Source organism: Mirounga angustirostris, unplaced genomic scaffold, assembly GCF_029215605.1.
Source record: "Mirounga angustirostris isolate CCGP_5_RB_7025 unplaced genomic scaffold, mMirAng1.0.hap1 SCAF_17, whole genome shotgun sequence".
In the NCBI taxonomy this organism is placed as follows: domain Eukaryota; kingdom Metazoa; phylum Chordata; class Mammalia; order Carnivora; family Phocidae; genus Mirounga; species Mirounga angustirostris.
Window position 1 is genome coordinate 9,337,379 of NW_026991725.1, and position 25,039 is coordinate 9,362,417.

Consider the following 25,039-nt stretch of genomic DNA (forward strand, 5'->3'; position numbering starts at 1 on the left):
CTGATACCCCCCTCCTGGAACAGGTGGCCGTCGCCCATTCAGTCCCTCCCAGTGCCGTTCAGGATGCGAACGGCCTTTTGTCTCTGTAGAACAGGGATTCTTGCCCCACTTCATAGATGGGGAAATCGAGGCTCTGATCGGTTTATTGATTTTCCCCAGAGACAGGAGATGGCGGAAGACTGAATTGGCTTGGTTCTGGGCAGCAGCAGCCTTGCAGGGGCGGCTTACAAAACCAGAGCTTGTTGGCCTGAAGGCGGAAGTTATTATTTTTTAAAATGGATCAGATCAATTCATAATTCTTGAGTGCAAAAGCAAAAAGTGTCTACAGTTTTCAACACTGCAAAGCAATAGCAACTATGATGGGAATGATAGCAACGTGTTAGGCGTTGTTCCAAGTGCTTTACCCATGTGACTCATTTAATCCTCACAAAAACCCTTCTGGCCCCACATTACAGATGAGGAGCTGGGGCAGAGACCGGCTAACATGAGGGCTTTTACCAGAAACCTGGGATCTTCCTTGGAGCTCTGCCCACATCCCAGGGGTCTCAAGTTCTGTCAATATGGCCTCCTTAACCTGTCCCGAATCTGTCTCCCCATCTCCTCTCTCACACTCTGGCCTGAGTCACCGTGATTGCATACAACAGCCTCTTCACTCGCCTCCCTGTTTCCACTCTTGCATCTTCCTGAGCATCCTCCACACTGCAACCAGGGTGATGTTTTCAAACAAAAGATCAGGTATGTCACTGTCCACCCTAAAACTCTACAGTGGCTCCCATTATAAGCAGGACAAAGGTCAAACTCCTTATGATGCTCCACTCAACCTTACTTACCTGTTCAGCCACTCCTCTCTCTTTAAGATCGAATTCTTCTGGCTTTTTCTTAGTTCTTCCAAGGCATGAACCTTCTTGCATCAGTGCCTTTGTACTTGCAGATTTCTTTGTCTGGAACTCTTATGGATTGAATTGTATCCCCCCCTCCCCAAATTCGTAGGTTGAAGCCCTAACCCCCAGGGTCGCTGTATTTGGAGATAGAGCCTATATGGGAGTAATAAAGACTAAATGAGGTCATAAGAGTGGAGCCCTAGTCCGATAGGATTGGTGTCCCTATAAGAGATATCTCTTACATCTCTCCCGCTCTCTCTCTTTCCCCCTCTCTCTCTGCCCCATGCCTCCTCCTCACACAGAAAAGAGGCCATGTGAAGACAGTGAAAATGTGGCCATCTACAAGCCAGGAAGAGAAGCCTCACCAGAAACTAATGTTGATGGTACCTTTATCTTAAACTTCTAGACTCCAGAACTGTGAAAAAATACGCTTATTTTTCAAAAATTTCACTTATTCCAGCCATTCCGCCTGTGGTGTTTTCTTACAGCAGCCCAAGCAGACGAAGACAGGAACAATTCCTCATTCTTCAGGTCTTGCCTGAAATATGCATGCATTCGTTCAGCAAATGTCTCTGCCAGACATTGTTCTAGGAACTCTGCATGTATTAACTCATGTAATCATTTACTCAGGAAACCTTCTCTGAAACAATTTTGTTTCCCCATTATGTGTTTTTTCAAAATATCCTGGTATTCTTTGTATTTAGAAATCACAGATCATGGAATGATTTCATCCATTCATTCAATAGATATTGTTGAGCCCTTGTGTACACGCTTAGATAGCCACTTGAAATATGTAAGTGAACAAAATAGACACAAATTTTTGTCCTCACAAGTGGTCTTGGCTTCCACTGTCATTCACACTTCCTGGTACATAGTAGATGCTTAAGAATTGGTTGGGGTGTGAATTACTGAATCAGGATTTTTTTTTTTTTGTATTGTTTTGTTTTCTAAGATTTTATTTATTTATTTGACACAGAGAGAAAGAGAGAGAGTGCGCACAAGCTGGGAGAGTGGCAGGCAGAGGGAGAGGGAGAAGCAGGCTCCCCGCTGAGCAGGGAACCCGAAGTGGGGCCTGATCCCAGGACCCCAGGATCATGACCCGAGCCAAAGGCAGATGCTTAACCAACTGAGCCACCCAGGTGCCCCTGAATCAGGATTTGAATCTAAGATCCCTTGGACCTAAAGTCAGAGAACTTGAGTTTTCTGCCAGTGGCAGGATCCTTTATCGTTGCTACAGAGAGCTTGCCCCATAAAGGGGCTCAGGGTTTAGGACACCGTGATGGCAGGGAATCCCTCCCTACATTCATTCATGTATTTATTCAGTCAACAAACATGCATCAGACAAATATGCATCAGGGCTGAGCCTTGGGTCCAGAGGCGTAGTAGAAATTTCCTAGATCATAGCTGTGTCCAAGGTTACAGAGCGAGGAGCAGAATCCAGTGTGGGTGACCCACCTATGTTTTTCTTCAGTGCACTTCTCTGCCCTGGTCAGGTAGGCTTGAGGATATATGTGGAGAGGGGCCAAAATAGTGGTAAGTGAAGCAAAGCATCAGCACGGAGACACTATTCATTTATCCATTCATTCATTGAGGAGACCCGCATTGGGCACTGACTCTGACCGGCTCTGTGCCAGGCTGAGGGGTTGGGGGGGGTGACAGCCAAACTGCATGAGATGCTGTCCTTTGTTCTTGCCCCCCGGGAGGGAGCTCATGACCCAGGTTTGGAGACACTGGAAGGCGAGAGAGTTCTAAGTCCAAGTAGGAACAGACTCAAAAATTCGTCTCAGGAACCCTCAGTCAGATGGGGAGAAACAAGTCCTGCCCCAGGGGAGACCTGCTCTGGTAGTGAAAACAGTTTTTGTCCCAGGAAGATCCCCTTCCGAGACTCAGCTTACCAGGAGAGTTCTGAGGTGGATTGGGGGTGGGGGTACAGTCCTTGGGCTCAGGGAATTCCTAGACTGACCCAGCTCTGTTCAAGGAGAAGACTGTAGTCTAGTGCGAGATATGCAGAGCCCATCGTCCGGGAGCTCTCAGTCTTCTGGGAGAGGTAGACTGAATGCCTCCACTCCATACAGATGGTGGATGCAGGAGAAGGCGTGCACACTGAAACGAAGCACTCACTTGCACTTAACCGAGTTTGCAAGCCTCTCTGTCCTGAAAAGGAAGGACCTTTTCAGCAATGAGTGCCGGAGGGGTTAAGGGACTTGGGGGCAAGTGGAAGAGGGGAAGGAACTCTCCTCCCCCCTTCCATCCCTCCGCCCTCCAGAAGGGCATTTCTGGAAGTCTCCAGTTGGTCCTGGACCTGGGCAGCTGCTCTGTCTAAGTCTGCCAGCCCCTCAGCTGTCACTCTGCTCCCAAAATAGCAGTGGTTGGGGGGAGGGAGAGGAGGTTGTTTATCTGGGATGGACAGGGACAAGGGGCATTATAGCTGTGCCTAGGGAGGGGGTCTTCTCCTTTCTGGATCTTTCTCTCACTCTTTGTGGCGTGAGTGCCTGAGTCCAGGACGGCCCCTGAACGGGACGCTGGGGCAGAGGTTAGTCAGTGCTCCCACATGGTAATGACTGTCCAGTCTGGGGAGGGGAGGGCCCTGAGTATCAATGACAGACTCCAGGGGCACCTGCCCCTGTGGCCAAATATGGTCTGGAGCCCCTGGCAGGGGCGATGAAGCCTCTTGAGTGGGGGAGGGGACAGACTAAGGCTTGGTGTCCGGGGGTTCACGAGGGAGCTCAGCAGAGCAGCGTCACAGGACGACAGACCAGGAGCACTGTCCTCTAAGCAAGTGAGCCCCCCTGGGGGGTGCCCCAGACTGGGGAGGGAGAAGGGGGACAGAGAAGAACTTGTAAGGCTTGCAGTGAGAATTCAGGCCTTTGGCGTGTGGGGTGGCTTCACCTGTTCTGCTGGGAGGGACGGAGAGGGAGGCACAGGGACTCTGAGACTCCCTCAACCATGCTATTCTCCAAGCAAATGCTATCAAGTCCTCCCGGGGGGGATGGATTTGAGGGGGATGGGGGTGGGTCCTTTCCAGGCAGAACCCTCACCTTCCATCCTGGTCGGAGGAGACCGTGGAGCTCCAGACCTCAGGCCAGGAGTCCAGCTCCGGGTCTGGAGTCAGGGGCCGGCCAGACGGAGCTGCTCCTGTCCCGACAGATGGCGGAGGCCGAAGCAGTGCAGCTGAAGGAGGAAGGGAACAGGCATTTCCAGCTCCAGGACTACAAGGCGGCAACGAAAAGCTATAGCCAGGCCCTGAAGCTGACCAAGGATAAGGCGCTGCTGGCCACGCTCTATCGGAACCGGGCAGCCTGTGGCCTAAAAACGGTCTGGAGTGGGCAGGGCGGGAGGCTGAGGGCCAGGGCTGGGAGGCAGGGGTGTGGAGGCAGCCCCCCAGCCTGATGGGCATTGTCCATTGTTCCAGCCCTCTCTCCCAGACCCCTCAGGTTGGAGCAGGGCACCTCCCACTGCTTTCCTAGACCCACTGCCTGACCCACTCCTCCCGGAGACAGAAATTCCTCCAGTTGGGAGTCAACCTAATGGGCACTGGCATCACGCCAGGGGTTTTTAAATGTTATTTCGAGGCATCTTACTAACAGCCCAGTTAGCTACTGTTTCGTGCCCATATCGCAGATGACAAACTCAGGGCTCAGAAGGCTCCATAACCTGCCAAGATCTCCCAGGTAATTAGCAGCAGAGCCCAGATTCAGACCCAAGATTGCCTAATGCCAGAGCTCATCCACTCCTCCATGCCCAGCGAACGAGGGGCCCGCCCTTGGGCCCCCGACAGCCAGCAACTCCCCAGCAAACCCTCTCTGGCTGCCTCCGCGTTGGGCCCACCTTAACCCTGGCTCCTTCTTCCCCCTTTCTCAGGAGAGCTACGTTCAGGCAGCTTCAGATGCCTCTAGAGGTGAGCGCCCCTCCCCCAAACTCCGCCCCCTCCCCCCCCAGCATCCCTGTTTTGTCTAAGAGGCTCTTTATCAATTGAAGGAATTACAGATCGTGTAAATGTCATCCTAGGCATTGTAGGCGGACTTCAGATGTCCAGAGAGGCCATCCCTAAATTTTTGCATTTTTGCAACTCTCATTATATGTTAAATCATAGGTCAAGGGAGATACTTTTGTTAAAAGATGTTTCCGAAAATCCTTATGTCATGGTAATGCACAACCTCCTCTGTTGTAAATTAGGGTATGGTCCTCCTGCGGCCCCAGGACCAGGGCATCACCCAGTTCACTCTGTGGGATCGGGCTCCCTGAGGGGAGGAGGGAGGCAATAGCCCAGTCCACAGGGACCAGGGAGAAATGAACATTAAAATCAACAACAACAACAACAACAAAAACCTTTAAACTTAACTTTAGCTTCAATTTAGGCTTAAACTTCAGTCATGCTGGCTTAAGTGCATCATCAAAATGGGAAGACTTCTCTTGGCTGCAGGTGTTGTGTTCTGATCTGATTACTATTCTTTTAGGAGGAAGAGAGAGAGTCTGAAGTGAGTTCAGAAGGGAGGGAAGCAGCTGGAGCTGGGCCTGGAAATACAACCTCTGACGAGCAGTTGAGGGATGTGGCAATATTTAGCTCAGGGAAGGCAATTCCCAGGTGGGATGGAGAGTTGCCTTCAAATACCTAAAAGGCTGTCACGAGGAGGAAGGATTGGATTTCAACTCAGGGGTTCCAGGGCTGAACTTAGGACAAAAGGGCAAACTCACAGGGAGATGTATTTCAGGTAGGAAGAGGGAAGGGCTTTCTTGATGGAGCTGCTTGGCTGCCTTGAGAAGGAGGGAGCTCCCCACTGCTGGAGGTATGCAAGTACCCGTTGGATGAGCACTTGGCTGGGATCACGACGTAGAAGAGACTGAAGCATCAGGCGCTAGATGAGATGGCCCTTAAGCTCCCTTCTGACCTTGAGACTATGATTCTTACTGCGTCCCTGACAAAGGGGAACCTTGGGCCAGATAGTCCACATGGGTGGATAATCTCCACTGAAGACACAGAAGCCCTGCAACTGGGGACAGTGGCAGGGAAGGGAGGACGGTAGTCTGCAGCCCAGGCCCCTGAGGCGGCCCTGTCTCCTTCGTTAGCTATTGACATCAACTCCTCGGACATCAAGGCTCTGTATCGGCGATGCCAGGCACTGGAGCACCTGGGGAAGCTGGACCAGGCCTTCAAGGACGTGCAGCGCTGTGCCACCCTCGAGCCACGAAACCAAAACTTCCAGGACACGCTGAGGAGGCTCAACACCAGCATCCAAGAGAAGGTGAGCTCGACTCCTTCCCGCAAGCCTTGGCCGGCTCCCCCCCACTCCTAGTAGGGACAAGTTAGGGAAGCCGGCCACCAGGGGAGGTCCAACCCTACCTCTCCACTCTTGGATGGAGTGAACACCTGGCACAGGCAGGCGTCGTAGAAGAGCCAAGCAGATGCACGCATCCACCCATCTCTGAATGATCAGAGATGCTTGTTTGAGGGAGCAAACCAGCCGGGACCAGAACATGGCTCTCTTAAATTTCAGGTGGAGATTTTTTTTTTTTAGTTTTAGTATGCTAGGTTAGTCACCATACAATACATCATTGGTTTTTGATGTAGTGATCCACGATCCATTGTTTTCATATAACACCCAGTGCTCCATGCAGTACGTGCCCTCCTTAATACCCATCACTGGGCTAACCAATCCCCCCTCCCCCCTCCCCTCTGAAACCCTGTTTGTTTCTCAGGTCCAATCCCCCCCCCCCATTTTTCCCTTCCTCAGGTGGAGATATAAAAAAAAAAAATTGTAACTTAATATATATGTAACATGATCTTCCTCTCTTTCTAGGAGGACAAAGACAGTATTGAGGAGAGGGTATTGCTGAATGATAGAGAGTCAGGAGCCAGGAGGAACAGGAAATCTTTTCTAGGATAATGGAGTGGGGTGGGGAGAACTTGGATCAGAGGTGAGGACTCCTGCATCTTAGTCCTGGCTTAGGTACTAACTTTCTCAGGGATCCCTTGGGGTGTCAGCTCCTCCTCTGTAAGCGCAGGAGGGTAACAGATCACTAAGTTCCTTGCTCCAAGACTCAGTAACTCCTCTGTGCCTGGGGCAGCCCCATGCCACCAGCACACTGTCCCGAGTGCAGACTCGGCGGCTGTGTAAACAAAGAGAGGAGTGATCCAAGAGGAGGTGGCCAACGAGAGACCCCCCTAGGAGGAAATGAGCCAGGGATGGAAATAGGCAGGGCTGTGGACCAGCAGAACAAAAGAGTAGGAAGTACAGAAGGAGCTGACAAATGCGGGGTGATGCTCAGTTGGGTCATTTTATGGTAGATTCAGAGCACAGGAGTTTGGGCTGGGGCTGTGAGGAATGAGACATCCAAACATAACGGTTTTAATTTGTGTGAAGAGATGCTTCAAAACTGCTTCAGATTTCTGATCCTAGACACCTAGTTCTGATTTAGCCCATGTGTAAGTATATAATAGCTAATTATTAACTAGACTGCAAAATTGGGGTGATGATCTGTAGCCTTCCAAGACTTGTGATGACCCAGTGGAATAGCGAACTTAACTAGACTGTCAGCCTTGTGGGGCAAGGACTTGATATTGTTCACCACTCTACCCCCAGCATCTGCAACAGTGTCTGGCACGTAAGAGTTGTTCAGCAAATGTTTGTTGAATGAATGAGTGACAGGGTAGGGGCCCTGAGGAGATACCCTAATATTTACTGAGCCACCTGGAATGTGGACCCCTGCCTGCCTCCTTCCCCACTCCCTCCTCTCTCCTCAGCTCCGTGTGCAGTTCTCCACGGACTCCAGGGTAGAGAAGATGTTCGAGATCCTCCTGGACGAAAACAGTGAAGCTGACAAGCTAGAGAAGGTGCGTGCTGGGCAACCGGCGGGCCAGCAGAGGGCGCACGCGGGGCACCCACCCCCATAACTGCTTCCGCTGCAGGCCTGGCCCCTATCTCTGGACAGTGACTCCCGGACTGCTTGGGGGGGGGGGGGAGGAGGAGGAGGGCGTCCTCTTGGAAGAAGTGAACAAAAATAGGCCAAAGTTTAAGCACTTTGGAAAATTCCCTAATTCTGGCTATAAAGTCCAGGACTAGAGTGAGACTGAGGAGGAGTCATGTGGCAGGGTTGGAGTCTTTATTTAAATTTTTGATATTTTGTTCGTCATGGATTTTTTTTTTGCGTTGCATTGCATTGATTTTGATATTTTAAAATATTGCACTAGATATTATTTATCTTGATTGCTGAGGTTTTTGATGTCCCTGTAAATTTTGCACCCAAGGCAAGTGCCTCACTTGCCATACCGTGGTTTCCACCCTGAGAACGTTAAAAATGGCATGTTAAAATAATGTTCTATTCCATTATAAATTATTGCAAAAATTCATCCTGAATATGAAAATATTTGCTCATGATACCATCCTCTTAGCCAAATTTGTTGCCTTTTTTTTTAATGTTCCCTTCTGGTCTTTCTTCAGAGGAAACAAATTGAACATCTGAATGTTTTGTTTTGTTTTGTTTTGTTTTGTTTAAAGATTTTATTTATTCATTTGACAGCAAGAAAGGGAACACAAGCAGGGGGAGTGGAAGAGGGAGAAGCAGGCCTCCGCAGAGCAGGGAGCCTGATGCAGGGCTCGATCCCAGGACCCTGGGATCATGACCTGAGCTGAAGGCAGCTGCTTATCGACTGAGCCACCCAGGCGCCCCGAACATCTGAATGTTTTGTATTTATAAGAATTTGACAGACAATGCCTGAAGAATTTTTGTTAGTCAATAAGTCTATATAATATGCAAATACCTTTTATAACAAACTGTTGTGAGGACTTAGTGAGTTGTTATTGATAAATGTACCTGGACAAGTACAAAGCCCAAGGTAGAGTGATGATGGTTCTGGTGGCGCTTGTCTGGGATTCTTTCACCCATCTCCTCCCCAGCATTCCACTCCTCTGTTTGCTTACCTTCTCCTGCCTCATGAGTTCTTCCCCCAACCCCAGCTCTCAGGTCCTGCTGAGGCCTCCTCTCCTGATCTGGGGCCCTTTAAGGTATATGTATCCTCAAGGCTTTAGAGTGGGAAGACATTGGGGAACTTTCTAGCTCAACTGCCTAATTTTGGAATCTGGGATCCAGAGAAGTGCCATGACTTGCCCAAGTTCACACAGCTAGCACATCGCAGAATCAGTACTCACACAGAACTTTCAAGACCCATCTCCTGCTCTCTCTGCCCACCACCTTCCACCTTCCTGAGAACCCCTGTAACTTCAGATTGCCCTGAACAGATAAACAAACAAACCCCAAATGCCAAAACCATATTCAAGGGAAAATTTTAAAGGAAAAGAATTCTCCATGTGCAAACACTTCACTTCTGTTAAAAGATAAACCGAGGCATATTAATAATTTTGAGTTTATTTGGACAAAATCTATTCAAATGGGGTAGCAACCAAACAGGAAGTGGTTAGGAGCTCTCCACCCACAGGAGCTGGGGGAAAGACTTATAGAAAAGAGGTGGAAACGAAGCAACCAGATTATTTGATTGGCTATAGCTTAAGTAGTTATGTTACTTGGGGGGTGCCTGGGTGGCTCAGTCGTTAAGCGTCTGCCTTCGGCTCAGGTCATGATTCCAGGTCCTGGGATCGAGCCCCGCATTGGGCTCCCTGCTCTGCGGGAAGCCTGCTTCTCCCTCTCCCACTCCCCCTGCTGTATTCCCTCTCTCCCTGTGTCTCTCTCTGTCAAATAAATAAATAAAATCTTTCAAAAAAAAAAAAAGCAGTTACGTTACTTGGGAAAGCCTAGTTGGCTGTAATAGTTGTTCTTACGTTTAGACTTTTTTTAATTTTTAAATTTTTAAAAAAGATTTTATTTATTTGAGAGAGAGAGAGTGAGAATGAGCAGGGGGGAGAGGGAGAAGCAGGCTCCCCGCTGAGCAGGGAGCCGGACATGGGGCTTAATTCCAGGATCCTGGGATCATGACCGTGCAGAAGGCAGACACTGACTAAGCCACCCAGGTGCCCTTAAGTTTTGATTTCTTAACTCTGAGACATTATAGGCTTAGGTTTGTGTTTGCTTACATTAGCTGCTAGGGCATTAAAGCCACTCATTCTAAGGGCCTCCTTGTTTAATTAATTTAACTTTTTAGTCCTTATCCATAAGCATATATACACAGTTTTGTTTTAATGTAAGTGCAATCAGAGTGAACCTACTATTTGGATTCTGCTTACCAGTGTTTTTCTTTTTCTTTTTTTCCAATTTGCTGGGTCATCTTTTTATTTATGACTTCAGTGGCTATACACTATTTCAGTTTGCCTTTATGCAAGTTACTTTGTTTCTTCTTTTGAATCATATTCTTAGGCTACATCTCCAGGGGTTTGATTACAGGGAAAGAATCCAGTATAAAGATGTTTTGAAAATCCAGTCCTGGTGCCTGGGTGGCTCAGTCAGTTGAGCATCTGCCTTCAGCTCCGGTCATGATCCTGGGGTCCTGGGATAGAGCCCCACATTCATCCGTCTCCCTGCTCATCGGGGAGCCTGCTTCTCTCTCTGCCCCTCTGCTCCTGCTCGTGCTCTCTCTCTTTCTCTCTCTCGCTGGCTCTCTCTCAAATAAATAAATAAAATCTTAAAAAAACAAAGAAAAGAAAATCCAGTCCTTACACCAGCCCCTGCATCGGCCCCTGGCCAAGACTTTGGGACCCCCACCTCCTCCATGACCCTCATTGTGTCCTCCCCCCTCAGGCTGCCAACAACCTCATCGTCCTAGGGCGTGAAGAAGCAGGGGCTGAGATGATTTTCCAAAACAACGGAGTGGGCCTGCTGCTGCAGCTCATGGACACCAAGAGGCCCGAGCTGGTGCTGGCCGCCGTGCGGACCCTGTCGGGCTTGTGCAGTGGCCACCGAGCGAGGGTGAGGGTGACATGTGGGCGGGGAGCGGCCAGCATAAATAGACCCTGATACAAAGTCTAAGGTGTCTCCCCCCATCCTTGATTGTATGGTTCTGGATTCAACGGAGATTGATCCTCTGCATTTCCCTTCGAGCTGGAAATGCCTTTATGCAAAGATAAGGTTATTGAAAGTGGTTTATGAGGCAGAGCTGAATGCAAAGGCTATGGTGGTTGGCATTTATCATACTAAGTCTCCCAAACCCAGTGTGTATCGTACACTTAGAGCACATCTCAATGCGGACTCACGTGCTCAATGGCTCCCAGGTGGCAGGTGGCTCCCGTGTCGGACAGCCCAGCTTTCAGCTTCTGGAAAGAGGCATGGCTTGTGTCACGGGTCTTCCCAGACCTTGGGCCCCACGAGGCACTGGCTGCCTGGGTTCATTTCCCTCCTGCACGGGCAGGGTGGGGATGGTCGTCCCCTACTTCCTCACCTGCACGGCAGCTGGAAGAGAGGGGCAGGCAGCTGATGGTGGGTCTTGCTGGGGGTTTAGGCCACGGTGATTCTCCATGCAGTCCGGATAGACAGAATCTGTGGCCTCATGGCCGTGGAGAACGAGGAGATGTCTCTGGCCGTCTGCAACCTGCTCCAGGCCATCATTGACTCTCTGTCAGGGGAGGACAAACGAGAACATCGAGGCAAGGACGAAGCCCTGGTTCTAGGTAGGAGGCAGTCTTCCGTGTTTGTCAAAGGGGTGGGGGCCAGGGAGAGTCAGTTGCCTCCTCTGACGGCTCAGTCCCTGTATGTGGAGGTGGCCTGGTTTTGTTTTTATATTTATTTTCTAATAATAAAAGTAATAGAGGCATAGCAGCATCATTTTCAATAACTTAAAAGTGGAGGTGGGGCGCCTGGGTCACTCAGTCAGTTAGGCATCTGCCTTCAGCTCGGGTCATGATCCTAGGGTCCTGGTTCCCTGCTCTGAGGGGAGCCTGCTTCTTCCTCTCCCTCTGCCTGCCGCTCCCCCTGCTTGTGCTCTCTCTCTCTCTGTCAAATAAATAAATAAAAATCTTTAAAAAAATAAAAATAAAAGTGGAGACAACTCAAGTGTCCACGCAGGGGTGAATGGATAGATAAAATGTGGTCTATACACACAATGGAATAATATTCCGCCTTCAAGAGGAAGGACATTCTGACAGGCTACAACGTGCATGAACCTTGAGGATGTTATGTGGAATGCAGTAAGCCAGTGATAAAAAGATCAGTGCTGCTTGATTCTACTTATATGGGGTATCTAGAGTAGTCCAAATCATGGAGACAGAAAGTAGGATGGTGGTCACTGAGGCTAGGAGAAGAGGAAATGAGTGGTTTAGTTTTGGTTTTTACAGGATAACAAAGTTCTGGAGATGGATGGTGATGATGGCAGCAAACAATGTGAATGTTCTTAATGCCACTCAGCTAGACACTTACAAATGGTTAAAATGAGGGGCGCCTGGGTGGCTCAGTTGGGCTCCCTGCTCAGCGGGGAGTCTGCTTCTCCCTCTCCCTCTGCCCCTCACTCCCACACCTCCTTGTATTCTCTCTCTCTGTCAAATAAATAAATAGAATCTTTTAAAAAATGGTTAAAATGATAAATTTTATTCATGTATGTTTTAGCACAACTAGAAAAAAGTAACAGAGACTTCTTGGAAAAATTTGGAACATTTTAGAAATATGTAAAGATGAAAAAAAAACGCTTACCTGTAACCCCCCCTCCAGATAATTATTATCACTGCCATATGTGTCTTTCCAGTCTTTTTTTTTTTTTTTTTAAGATTTTATTTATTTCCTTAACAGAGAGAGAGAGAGTACAAGCAGGGAGAACGGCAGGCAGAGGGAGAGGGAGAAGCAGGCTCCCTGCAGAGCAGAGAGCCCCACTAGGGGCTGGATCCCAGGACTCTGAGATCATGACTTGAGCGAAGGCTGACACTTGACCAGCTGAGCCACCCAGCTGCCCCCTAGGTTCTTGATGTGGTTTTGACTTATTGTCGTAATGGTCAGCAAGTCATTCTTTTCCCGCTAGAACCACTGCGGGGTCCAACATGGCCTCACTCATACAGCTGGTGGCGAACAGGACATGTTGGCCAGGACACCCTGGGTTTTCTCTTTGTGGCCTCTCTAGAGGGCAGCTTGGGTGTCTGTCAAGCATGGTGGCTGCATTCTCAATGAACCAGCCCCAACGTGCAAGTGCTTTTAAGCTCCTGGGAGTGCTGTAAGTCCCATGACCAACCTGGGGCCAGAGTGGAAGGGGCGGACCCTGAAAGGGGTGGTTCTGTTGGCGGCCACAGCGTCCTTGGGAAGTAGAGAGCTGCTGGACATCTCTGCTAAAGAATTCTTCTAAATACTGATTTCAAATCCATCTCTTTGTAGCTTCCATTCCCCTCTGAGCCCAGTTCTGCCATCTGGAGCCTCACAGAATAAGTCAGTTCTCTCACCCTTGTGACCCACCCTTATCTGGAAACAAACTATCAAGTCCACAGATGACTTTCCTTGTCCAGTTAGAGATAGCCTCAACTTTCATCCTTCATTTATATGACATTTTTGGGAGATCTTTCCTTTTCCACCTGCCTGCCTGCCTCCCTCCCTCATTGCCTACCTGCTTGCTTCCCTGCCTCTCTGCTTCCCTCCTTGCCTGCCTCCCTGCCTGTCTCCCTGCCTCTCCCCATGCCCGCCTGCCTCCCTGCCTGCCTTTGGCTCCAACCTTAGAATGAGAGCAAAATTACCTAAGATGTAGAGAAGTCAGACAGGGCAAAAGCAGGAAAAAGCATTTACCTTTTAATCCCTCAGTGGGCAGGGAAGATGTGGCATCCCATCTGAGGCTTGAATTCAGGCCCCCGGCATGCCTGGATCTTCAGGGAGTAAGATATCTGTAAGGAGTATGAATTTCTTTTCTGGAAAACATTTTGTTAAATCAGTTTATTAAAAGCTACATGAAGTGCCCCTGGCTCCCTGCCAGTCATGCCTAGGAATAAGGAACTTTCTAAGAACCAGAGCTGTTCAAGTACGCGTGAGCTGCGGTAGAAGTCAGGGCGCAGTGTAGAGTGGCTGGAGGTCCACTTGGGGGTATTGTCTAGGGATTTCTCTCCCCTTTTTGGGGGTGAGATGGGCAATACTATACCCTCCTGGGAAATTCCAACATCCAGGAAGCAGTGGATTCCGTATTTCCGGAGTCCTTCTGGAAGCTTCTGCCATTGCTGGTCCTATAGATCTGAGACTCCCTCCTCTCTCTTTACCCCTATCGTCTCCTTCCTCAGACACCAAGAAGGACCTGAAGCAGATCACCAGCCACCTGCTCGACATGCTGGTCAGTAAGAAGGTGTCTGGCCAGGGCAGGGATCAGGCCCTGAACCTGCTCAATAAGAATGTTCCTAGGAAGGACCTCGCCATTCACGACAACTCACGTACCATCTATGTGGTGGATAACGGTGAGGAGGCGGGAGGGTCGGGGGCTCACTCCAGCCTTTTGAGTGGGCACCAGGATCTCTGGCGCTGAGCAGAAAACAGAAGAGGTGTGGCCCTTGCCTGGGACAAGGCATTAGCAGTTAGGAACCACCAGGAGCTGGTGAAGATACAGATCAAGGCGCAGCTCTGAATTCAGGGCCTGAACACACCCAGAAAATGTCCAAACACACTGAAAAACACCTGGGCAGAACTACCTCACCACGGGGGACCATGCCAAAGACAAACAGGACTCCCCCAGCCATGGGGTAATGTTCCTGAAGTCTTGGTGTTGGCAAAATACTCCACGGCCTTCTAGAAGGGAGAAACGGCATCAAGTCTCCTATATATAAAGCACAGGAATGAGGTTCTAGCAGATAGTCCCCATCTATCTGGTCAGCTCCAGGGTGTTACACCTCTCCCAAATCAACTTTAGTTGTTCGGGAGTCATACCCATGGCTTTATAATCTACTGTGATGACCTCCACAGGTTTAATAGGGCATAGATCATCCTTTGTTCTAAAGGCTCAGATTAGCTTTACGCCTTTGAAATGGATCTTCTTTTGATATTGCACTTCCTTGTTTGGTTTTCACAGGTCTCAGCAAAGTGTACAGTAACAGATTACTCTAGCTTATAAACCTTCTCCCTCAGCACCTCCCCTCCCCTCCCCAGTCCCAGTCTTTTCTGCATGTATTTCAAAGGGGGAACCATAGACCTCTTTCTCTCTTCACTAGGACTGAGGTCCAACCACACAGTTAAGGGCAAGGGCAGGTGGGGAGCAATATTTGTTATTCGAGACACCAAAATAAAGAGCTCTTGGGTAAAAGTAATGTGGACTCACGAATCCTGTTACACTAGTAAAAAGCTGCCTTTTTACTAGTGTAAAAAGTACACTGGGAGTACATTGTATGAGCTGGTCTGGGAGACTTGCACTGGGGAGCCATCAGAACATCCAGCGTCAAGTGAGCTTTTGGGTTCAGGGAGGGGCAGTGATGGATGAGGACAAGGTCCAGAGTGTTCTAGCAGAAGAGGAATGAGATGCTCAAGGCAAGGGTGGGAATGGAAGGGCAGCGTGGGGGCTGAGGTTGGGGAGGTGGTGGCTGGTAGAGCAGGTGCATTCAGTGGCTGTCTCTGAGAGCTAGGCTGGGGAGTTTGGGTTGGTTCATCAACCCCCTTCCATGACTCCCCAGCCCTGCCAGTGCTTCTGTGGGGTGGTAAAGCATGCACGACAGAAAACATACTGCTGAGCACTTTTAATTGCCTCCTAGCGTCCAGAGTTTCATGCCTCCCAGCATCTACCTTGAGTGCTCGTCCTCCCCGCTTACCTGCGTCAGCTAAGGTCAGACCAACTCGTAGCCACTCCTAAAACCTGGCTCTGAAGTCAAGCTTTCAGTTGTCCCAGAGGTAGCATGACGTAACGGTTAATATCATGGGCTTTGAAGTCAGGCATGGCTGGGACGGTGTCCTTGCTGTGTCACTTACCGGCTGCGTGATCTTGGGCAACTTACTTGACTTCTCTGTGTCTTGGTTTTTCTGCTCTGTAAAAAGAACGGGAATAATGATTTTTAACCAGGGGGTTTTTGTTAGGATTAAACGAGGTAACGTGTATAAAGCTCTTGGCACATAGTAAGTGCTCAGAATCACTTACAGCTCTTAACTTTGTTGGAGCAAATTACCCCATCTGTGGTGTCATAACTCTGTCCATATCACACCTTCTGTCCTTATCATAGGTTATTGTAATCTTTATATGACTGTTCCTTATTGCATTGTGAACATTTTGAGGAGAGGATTACATCCTTAATTTCAGTATTTGCTACCTAAAAGGTGCTAATTAATTTATTCATGTATTCGTTCATTTATTCAACAGGTATGTAATGATTGGATTAGCCTAATGGGTGATAGGACAGTGAAGATTCTTCAATAGAAGAGAGGAGAAGCGGTAGTAATAACAAATAGCAAATGTAGCATTTACTAAATAAATAATAAATGTTCATTGAGTGATGATGACATGTCTGGATTGGCCCCAGGTGGCTTCCATACATGATCTCACTGAGTCCTCAAACGCTCTGCTGTAGGTAGAGTATGGTTCCCATTTTACAGAAATGAGGCCACATCAACCCACAGAATGTCAGCACTTGTACAGCCCCCCTGAGATCAACTCGTCTTAATTTTGTAAATGTGAAAATAGAAGCCCAGCCACAGTGGGAGGTGAATTGCTCACCTAGGGGCAGAGTCAGGTGTAGAATGTGGGTCTCCTGGCCCCATGCCAGTGTCCTTCACTCTGGGTAAGCCGTGTGCTGCCTAAAGGCACACTGGAGAGAAGCTGGTGTTAAGACAACCGAATAAGATGGTGTGTTTGTGAGGACAGACCCCAGCAGATCTGCCATCATCTGTCCTGCAGGCCTGAGGAAGATCCTGAAGGTGGTGGGGCAGGTTCCAGATTTGCCATCCTGCCTGCCTCTGACCGACAACACCCGCATGCTGGCCTCTATCCTCATCAACAAGCTCTATGATGACCTTCGCTGTGACCCAGAGCGCGACCACTTCCGCAAGATCTGTGAGGAGTACATCACGTGAGTCTCAAGGAATCACTCTCTGTGTTAGTTATCGATGTCACCCCCAAATTTAGCAGCTTGAAGTTATAGTAACCATTCATTCTTTCACAATATGACAGCAGTTTGGGAGTGGCTAGGCTGCCTGGATCTGGCTTTGGGGCTCTCAGGAACTTACAGGCACATGTCGGCCTGGGCTGCCGTCATCTGAAGGCTTGACTGGGGCTGGAAGATCTGCTTCCAAGATGGCGCGCTCTAATGGCTGGTTGTTGACAGGAGGCCTCCGTTCCTCCTGGTGTGGACCTGTCCACAGTTGCTTGAGTATCATTACCGTGTGGTAGCTGGCTTCCCCAGAGTGAGCGGATCAGAGAGAATGAGGCAGAAGTGGCAATGTCTTCTATAACCTAGCTCCAGAAGTCACACAGATCACTTCCACACATTCTCTTTGTGAAAGGCGAGCCACAAGCATGGTCTACATTTCAGAGGAGGGAGTTAGGCTCTACCTTTTGCACGGAGGAGCGTCAAAATATTTTTGGACTTATTTTAAACCTATCACAAGTGCCTGCAGTTGAAAGAACAAATTTCAGCTTATCCAAGATGGAGACCTGGTGCTGTCGAGACTTTAAGCACTCTGCAGCCTCGCAGAGCCTAGACAGCAGCCTGGGACCCTCAACAGTGACCTTCTGGTCTTCGCACTACCACTGTGCCATCGCTGTGACTCAGATGCTCCGAGTCTCTTTTTTATGTGTCCCCTTCCTTCTCTCACTGCTACACCATCTTTTAACCCTTTATTCCAATGATCCTCATGCTTGTCAATTATTCAGACTTCTGGGACCCCCCCGCCTTGACTCAGTAGTCTGGGCTGTGGCTCAGGAAGCTACAAGTTTAAAAAGTATCCCAAGTGAGTCTTGGGAGGGTGGAGACACTCTGCTTTTCCTTTCTCCCTTCCAGGAGTTGGCAAACTTTTCCTCTAAAGGACCAGAGTAAATATTTTACATTTGGTGGGATGTGCAGCCCTCTGTTGCATATTAAAAAAACAAAACAAAACAAAAAACAAACAAACAAAAAAACCCTTTAAACTATAAAAACCATTCTCAGCCTCCCAAATTTGGCCAAGCAGCCAAAGTTTGTCAGCTCCTGTTCCAACCCGTAGCTTCCGTCCCTGCCTGGATCAGTCACTGAGCCTGAGCGGGTGGGGTCACCTCCTGCAGCAGAGGTGCCTGAGGTGGGCCCTCCCCAAGGGTGTAAGCCACCCTGCTTCACCAGGCACTGCGGCAGGGGCAGGTGGAAGGAGTCGAGAAGGCAGACCCTGACCGATTATGAAAGGCTCTGGTTTCCCTGGCACGGAGTGGGCATCGGAAGTGGAGGGGCTCTCTGAGCTTCCAAAGCTGACCCTCTCCCCCACAGGGACTTGCCCAGGTCACCCAGCCTGCCAGCAGCAGATGCGGGATCACAGCCCAGGTCTCCCAGTCTGGCTCGGTGTGGCCTTCTCCTGCCCAGATTACGCTGCCTTCTTTCTTCCCATTCATCACACTATGCACTTCTGGTCCCTCATATCAGACTGACCTGGGCAGATCATGGGAAGATCAGAAAACTTGTCATCTCTGACAGCCCCACATGGAGATTCTCCCATAGAGTAGAGAGAGTCGATTCCAAAAGCAAGGCAGACCTTTCATTTGCTAGTGGGGGGGCGGGGTGCTGGGACCAGATGGGGGAGCAAGCAGCTCAGGCTACTGCATGACTTGGTCACACTGCAGAGTGATGCCATGTGCCGGGCACCACAGTACCCTTCCGTGTTGGTGTGGCTGCAGTACTGTGCCGCTAGACATCACAGCTGCTGGGAAGCCCGTGCACTGACAGCCCTCGCCCGTAACCTCTCTTGGGGACCTCCCTCAGCTGGAGACAGTCCCCAGGGCGGTCAGCATCCAATGACGCATCCCTACCCCCAGCTGGAAACAACTCTGGAATGTGTTCCCACTGTAGCACTCATCACAGGCTGAGGCTTTATGCTGACTGAGTTGCAGCCCAACGTGTCCCTCTGCCCAGTCTTGCTTCCTTCCGTTCTCCAACGTGAGCTGATCCCAAGAGTTCTCCCTCAAAAACTTCCTACATGTCAATCCCCATCCATCTGAGTGTGCTTCTTGGGGACACAACCCATGGCATGTCTGTTATATCACTTACCCTCACCGTAACTCTGATAAGTAGTAGTACTATACCATCAGTTTCTAGATCAAGAAGCTGAGGCTCAGAGAGGTTCAGTGAATTGCCCAAGGTCACACAGCACATGAGTGGTGGATCCGAGATGTGAATTCAAGTCTGTCTGCCCCCAAATCCCACACTCTTCCCACCCACCTCAGCCAGTTCTCTTGACCACCTTGCCCTCTGTTTTAGGGGCAAGTTTGATCCCCAAGACATGGACAAGAACGTGATTGCCATTCAGACGGTGTCAGGGATCCTGCAAGGCCCCTTTGACCTGGGCAATCAGCTGTTAGGACTAAAAGGTGTGATGGAGCTGATGGTAGCGCTGTGTGGCTCGGAGCGCGAGGTAGACCAGCTGGTGGCCGTGGAGGCCCTCATCCACGCGTCCACCAAGCTTAACCGCGCCACCTTCATCATCACCAATGGCGTGTCACTGCTCAAAGAGATCTACAAGACCACCAAAAGCGAGAAGATCAAGATCCGCACACTGGTGGTGAGTATTGGCACCAGATACGGTGCAGGGCACCAGGGACGCCAGGATGAACAGGGCGTGGCCCCTATCTGGGAGAAGTCTGCGCTGTAGGGGGCACTTGGACCCACCCAGGGGCCCCTGCAGAGCAGGGTGAAAGAAGGAGGCTCTGAGAACGGAAATTCAGAATGGCGGGCCCTTACTGTATAATCCCGGGGACATTTGCCTCCATGCTTTTGAACGATGCTAACCCTGAGGAGCTTCTGTCCAACCAGTATTTTCAAAGCAAACTCTAAAAAGTCAGTTTGTGTCCTTAATCAGTTTCTGGATGGCACAGTTCACCTGTTTCAATGTTTCCGATTTCATTTTACAGAAAGTCTTTCCATGGGTCTTTTATGTTGCTTGTATACCATTACAGTGACAACTTGAGCCACTGATGTGTTTTCCTGTTTCTATCAATTTTTAAAGGACTAATTATAGCTTCTGCCATCATGAGTTTTCTCTTATGGAAGGCACGTTTTCCTAATATGAGTGCAATTCTCCTGGGTAAAATTCTGCACATCTAAATTCGTTACCCACAAGGTCTGATTTCTGTGCCAGTTTTTGTACGAGAATAACCTTTACCGTTGTAGTTTCAGATAAGATGAGTATTGTCTTGTGCTTTTTCTTCAAAACACTAAACATCAGTGGGGTGCAAATGACGATAGAAAGCGGCAGGGTGCAAAAGTCCAGCTTCGTGGGACGCCTGGGTGGCTCAGATGTTTAAGTGTCTGCCTTCAGCTCAGGTCATGATCCCAGGGTCACAGGGTCCTCTCCCTCTGCCTGCCACTCCCCCTGCTTGTGCTCTCTCTCTCTCTCTGACAAATAAATAAATAAAATCTTGGAAAAAACAAAGTCCAGCTTCGTGAGCATCTACCCTGTCTTAGAAGCTGAGCTCGGGGAAGGCATCTTGGAAGAGGTGACCCCTGAGCGGGGTTTTGTAGTAGGCATAGAGGTTTGTCCAAGCAAAGGTAAAGGGGCAAAGTGTTCCAGCCACAGGGACCTGTTTGAGCAAGGCCTTTGTCCCCAAGTGTGTCTGACTCTACAAGCCTCTCCCTCCCCCCCGCCCCCCCAGGGACTCTGTAAGCTTGGCTCCGCGGGAGGCACAGACTACGGCCTCAGGCAGTTTGCTGAAGGGTCCACAGAGAAGCTGGCCAAACAGTGTCGCAAGTAAGGGGGTCCTACTTCCTCAAGCCTGCCACCTCCTCTCTGGGATGGGCTCCAGAGGACGCCACATTGTGAAAGGCCCCCCACCTACTACCCACTACCCTGAAATGGCTTCATCTCTTGACCTGAGCCCCAGCACCCCTGCCCAGTGCTCTTCCTCCCCAATTTCCAGGTGGCTGTGCAGTGCATCCATAGATACCCGGACCCGGCGATGGGCAGTGGAGGGCCTGGCCTACCTCACGCTAGATGCCGATGTGAAAGACGACTTGGTCCAGGACATCCCTGCCCTGCAGGCCATGTTTGAGCTGGCCAAGGCAAGTGTGGCCCTGACCTCTGGCCTCAGGAAAGGTCTCCTGGGTTCAGGCTCACAGGGTCCTCCACTGAGCCTGGGAAATGAGACTCCTGTGTCTTCATCCCGGCTCTGGCCCTCCTACCCGTGTAAACCAGATTGGTTATTTCCCCCTGTCTGGCCCTTATTTTACCTGACCATAAAATGGGCTCATGACTCTTCATGGCTTCCAGGCAGTGGGAAGATGAATGAGAGGATGGTATTTTTTCCTGGGACCCTCAGGAAGTGAGGTCTTGAGGGACTGAGAGGCAGTGCTTAGCCCTTTCTGGGTCCCTTCCTCCTTCCCAGCGCCTCCCAGACTCCTTTCCTCCTCTGCTAGGCTAATGCCCTGGCTCTTTTCCACCACCAAAGGGAGGAGAGGAGGGAGGGAGTTTCCGCGGGGGCCAGACCAGAGGTGTCCAGTCCCTACCCCACCCCCACCAAAGCGTGCTGACCTGGGCTTTTGAAAGAGGCACACTCAGGGGGCCCCCACCCATGCTCTCAGGGGTGCTGTTGCAGGTGCAGGAGAAACTTCTGCCCACCCTGCATGAGCAGAGCCAGCTCCCAGTTCCTCCTCCCTCCTCCCTCTCCTGCCACCTGCTCTTCTCCAAGCTGGGCTGCATCAGCCACACTCCTCCCAAACCAACTCACCGGCCCGGCCAGGGAGCCGTCCTGGAAGCAGAGATGTTTTCTAAAGTTTCCTTTCTGCCTTTCTCCTCCTGCCGCCCCACCCCGTAACTCCAGACTACTGATAAGACCATCCTGTACTCAGTGGCCACCACCCTGGTGAACTGCACCAACAGCTACGATGTCAAGGAGGTCATCCCTGAGCTGGTGCAGCTCGCCAAGTTCTCCAAGCAGCACGTGCCCGAGGAGCACCCTAAGGTAAGGCTAGGGATGATGCTGGAGGGGTCCCTGCCACCAGGCTGCCAGAGAGGTGAACGGAAAGGTAGTGATGTCTGGGTGCTCTGTGTGTGTGTGTGTGTGTGCGCGTGCTTGGAGGACTTGGCGTAGGACACAGAAAAATTGAAGAGGATCATGGATACATTTCCCCCACTAAGTGGTGCTCATTCCCCCCCAGTTTTAATGTTTTACATGGGGTGGGGGGTGAAGATCCAGCCATTTGTAGTCTGAAAATCAAATGGAGCCTTGATGAACGTTTATGTTGTTGGTTTCACGGACCTCAGACAGTGTATTTCATGTTTCCAACGCTTACGGAACTTTTGTTTCCTGGGATATCTAGATTTGGGGCTATTGGTACTAAGTAGGAATAATGAGAGGGGGAGAGATGCTGGTCAGCAGTAGCCCAGATGTCACAAACCCCCTTGGGGCCCTCCCCAGGGATCCCCTGAACTCAAGGGTATGCTTTGTATGTGGTTTAAATATGAATGTACATGCATTGTGTTTCCAGCCTGTAAAAGACAGATTTGTTTAAATGTTCAACGTAATATAACCACATTGCAAAACAAACAAAAAGGTGGACAGCAGAGAAAAGAAAATGACTACTCATAATGACATCATCTCCCCTTGACCACTATCAGCATTTTGGTATATTATATTACCTACCAGAGGCTGTTTTTCTCTGTGCATCTTTTTTCTTTTCATAGTTATAATCAGAATGTTGTTATTATTTTGTGCCCAATTTTGGGAAAATACTTTAGGTGTTTTCCATATTGCTATGCCATCATTTTTTTTTTTAAGTTTTTATTTAAATTCCAGTTAGCTTACAGTGTAATATTAGTTTCAGGTGTAGAATTTAGTGATTCAACACTTCCATACATCACCCGGTGCTCATCACGACAAGTGCCCTCCTTAATCCCTGCCACCTGCTATGTCGTTCTAGGAATCAGTTTTTAAGATTTTATTTTTTTAAATTTATTTATTTGAGAAAGAGAATGAGATAGAGAGAGCACAAGAGGGGGGAGGGTCAGAGGGAGACGCAGACTCCCTGCTGAGCAGGGAGCCCGATGCGGGACTAGATCTCGGCACTCCGGGATCATGCCCTGAGCCAAAGGCAGTCGCTCAACCAACTGAGCCACCCAGGTGTCCCCCCCTCTTTTTTTTTTTAATCAGAATCAGTTTTTATTTTATTTTATTTTATTTTTTTAAGATTTTATTTATTTATTTGAGAGAGAGAGAGCACATGGGAGGGGGGAGGGTCAGAGGGAGAAGCAGACTCCCCGCCGAGCAGGGAGCCCGATGCGGGACCCGATCCAGGGACTCCAGGATCATGACCTGAGCCGAAGGCAGTCGCTTAACCAACTGAGCCACCCAGGCGCCCCAGTATCAGAATCAGTTTTTAAAGCTGCATAGTGGTTCATGCAGGCAAGGGTATATAGCATATTCTGCTGCTGTAAAGTTCAAATGTGGCTTCTAGAGGTTGCACGTGACCACCAGCGTCTTCCCAGCCACTTCAAGAATTATCTGTAGAGACTGTTCAACCCTGGGGCAGACTTTGGATTTCCAGCACAATCCAATCCATTGTTAGGTCGACTTTATCTGCTCCCTATCCCCTCTCCCTCCTGCCTAATCCCCCAAGTCCCCCACCCAACTCCTCCCCTCCCCCCACCAATAAAAAGCCAACCTTTTGCAAAAAAAGGAATATTTGGGTCATCTGGGGTTTTGGATGATCTCTTTGATTTCACTTCTCTGTGAATGAAGATCTTTGGGATGATTTTCTTGCCACACCAGCTGCTCAGGCTCTGTACTGGGAGTGGGGGAGGGGGCAAGGAAGAGGAGAACATGCCAGACACCCCCTTGGCTGTTGTTTGGGCAAAGGGAATCTGGAAGAGTATATCAGTTTCTAATTGCTGCGGTAACAAATTGCCACAAACGTAATGGCCTAAAACGACACAAACTTATTATCTTCCAGTTCTAAAACTTCCAGTGCTGACCTATTTCCAGGTCAGAAATCTAAAATCAGTCCCATTGGGCCAAAGTCAAGGTGTCAGTAGGGCTGGTTCCTTCTGGAGGCTCTGAGAAGATAATCTGTTCCCTTGTCTCTTTCAGCTTCTAGAAGCCACCTTCCTTGGCTAGTGACCTTAAATCACTCCAGCTTCTTGCTTCTGTTGCCACACCTTCTATTAACTCTGACCCTCCTGCGTCCCTCTTGTTGAGACCCTCGTGATTATATTGGGCCTACCCAGATAACCCAGGATTATCTCCCTGTCTCAAGATCCTTGATTTAATCCTATCTACAAAGTCCTTTTTTGCTGTGTAAAGTACCGGCCACAGGTTCTGGGGATTAGGACGTGGACATCTTTGGGGGCCATTATTCAGCCTGCCACTAGCAGTCAGAAATGCACCACCTTTAGTTCCCATATAGTTTGGCCTGGTGCCCTGGCTCCTTCCCCACTGCCACCCTTTCGTCTCCCCAGGACAAGAAGGACTTTATAGACATGCGTGTGAAGCGGCTTCTGAAGGCTGGGGTCACCTCCGCGCTGACCTGCATGGTGAAAGCGGACAGTGCCATCCTCACTGACCAGACCAAAGAGCTGCTGGCCAGGTGGGGCTGCAGTGGGCCAGGGCTGGGGTCTGAGGGGTCTGGGGGGGAGACTGGGCGGGGATAGAGGTGGCAGGGGTGTAAATGAGCGAATGAGTCATTGGGGGGCCTGGAGAGGAGACGGAAGGGGATCAACATCGAAAAGTGACGTGGTGGGGCAGGGATCACAGGTGGACGTTTGCATTGGGTGGAAAGAGGTCACTGTCCATCCTGGTTACCTGTTTGCCAAGTCCTGTGTGGCACCTGCTCTTCCACACAAAAGGCACAGTTTCTGTGCAGTATGATGAGGAGGCAGACAGGCTCCCAGTTACGGTACAGTGGGGGAAACAGAGGGTTGGTTGGAGCACAAGCCAGACTGGAGGTAGGTGGGAGGGCAAACCAGGAAGGCTTCCTGGAGGATGTGACAATTCAGTGGAACCATGAGGGGAGACACGGAGTCACCGAAATGCCAGGGAGGAATGGTTCTGGGCAGAAGGGACAGCATCTACAGACACTGAGGACAGAGGGAGAAGGAGTGAATGAGATGGGGTTCTCCTACAGTATGTCTGAAGTATGGGGTGCACAGGAGGGTGCTAGTAAGACCGGAGAGGGGGACAA

The 25,039-nt window shown here is 49.8% G+C and overlaps 1 protein-coding gene across 3 annotated transcripts in view; it reads left to right on the forward strand.

Moving 5' to 3' along the window:
• Nucleotides 1-3,281: 3,281 nt before the first annotated feature.
• Nucleotides 3,282-25,039, forward strand: part of UNC45B (unc-45 myosin chaperone B) — a 30,132-nt gene continuing 8,374 nt past the window's right edge. Inside the window, exons 1-14 of one of the 3 annotated variants that reach the window (XM_045889379.3) lie at nucleotides 3,282-3,414; nucleotides 4,029-4,196; nucleotides 4,743-4,779; nucleotides 5,949-6,124; nucleotides 7,624-7,713; nucleotides 10,569-10,736; nucleotides 11,266-11,434; nucleotides 14,003-14,173; nucleotides 16,588-16,759; nucleotides 19,130-19,430; nucleotides 20,521-20,615; nucleotides 20,785-20,926; nucleotides 21,685-21,825; nucleotides 24,318-24,445. In XM_045889379.3, coding sequence (XP_045745335.1) covers nucleotides 4,029-4,196; nucleotides 4,743-4,779; nucleotides 5,949-6,124; nucleotides 7,624-7,713; nucleotides 10,569-10,736; nucleotides 11,266-11,434; nucleotides 14,003-14,173; nucleotides 16,588-16,759; nucleotides 19,130-19,430; nucleotides 20,521-20,615; nucleotides 20,785-20,926; nucleotides 21,685-21,825; nucleotides 24,318-24,445 — 1,958 coding nt within the window. In that variant the 5' untranslated portion in view covers nucleotides 3,282-3,414. Of the gene's footprint in view, nucleotides 3,415-3,551; nucleotides 3,661-4,028; nucleotides 4,197-4,742; nucleotides 4,780-5,948; nucleotides 6,125-7,623; nucleotides 7,714-10,568; nucleotides 10,737-11,265; nucleotides 11,435-14,002; nucleotides 14,174-16,587; nucleotides 16,760-19,129; nucleotides 19,431-20,520; nucleotides 20,616-20,784; nucleotides 20,927-21,684; nucleotides 21,826-24,317; nucleotides 24,446-25,039 lie in introns of those variants that run through there. The other 2 variants (XM_045889377.3, XM_045889380.3) reach the window with 2 other exon arrangements.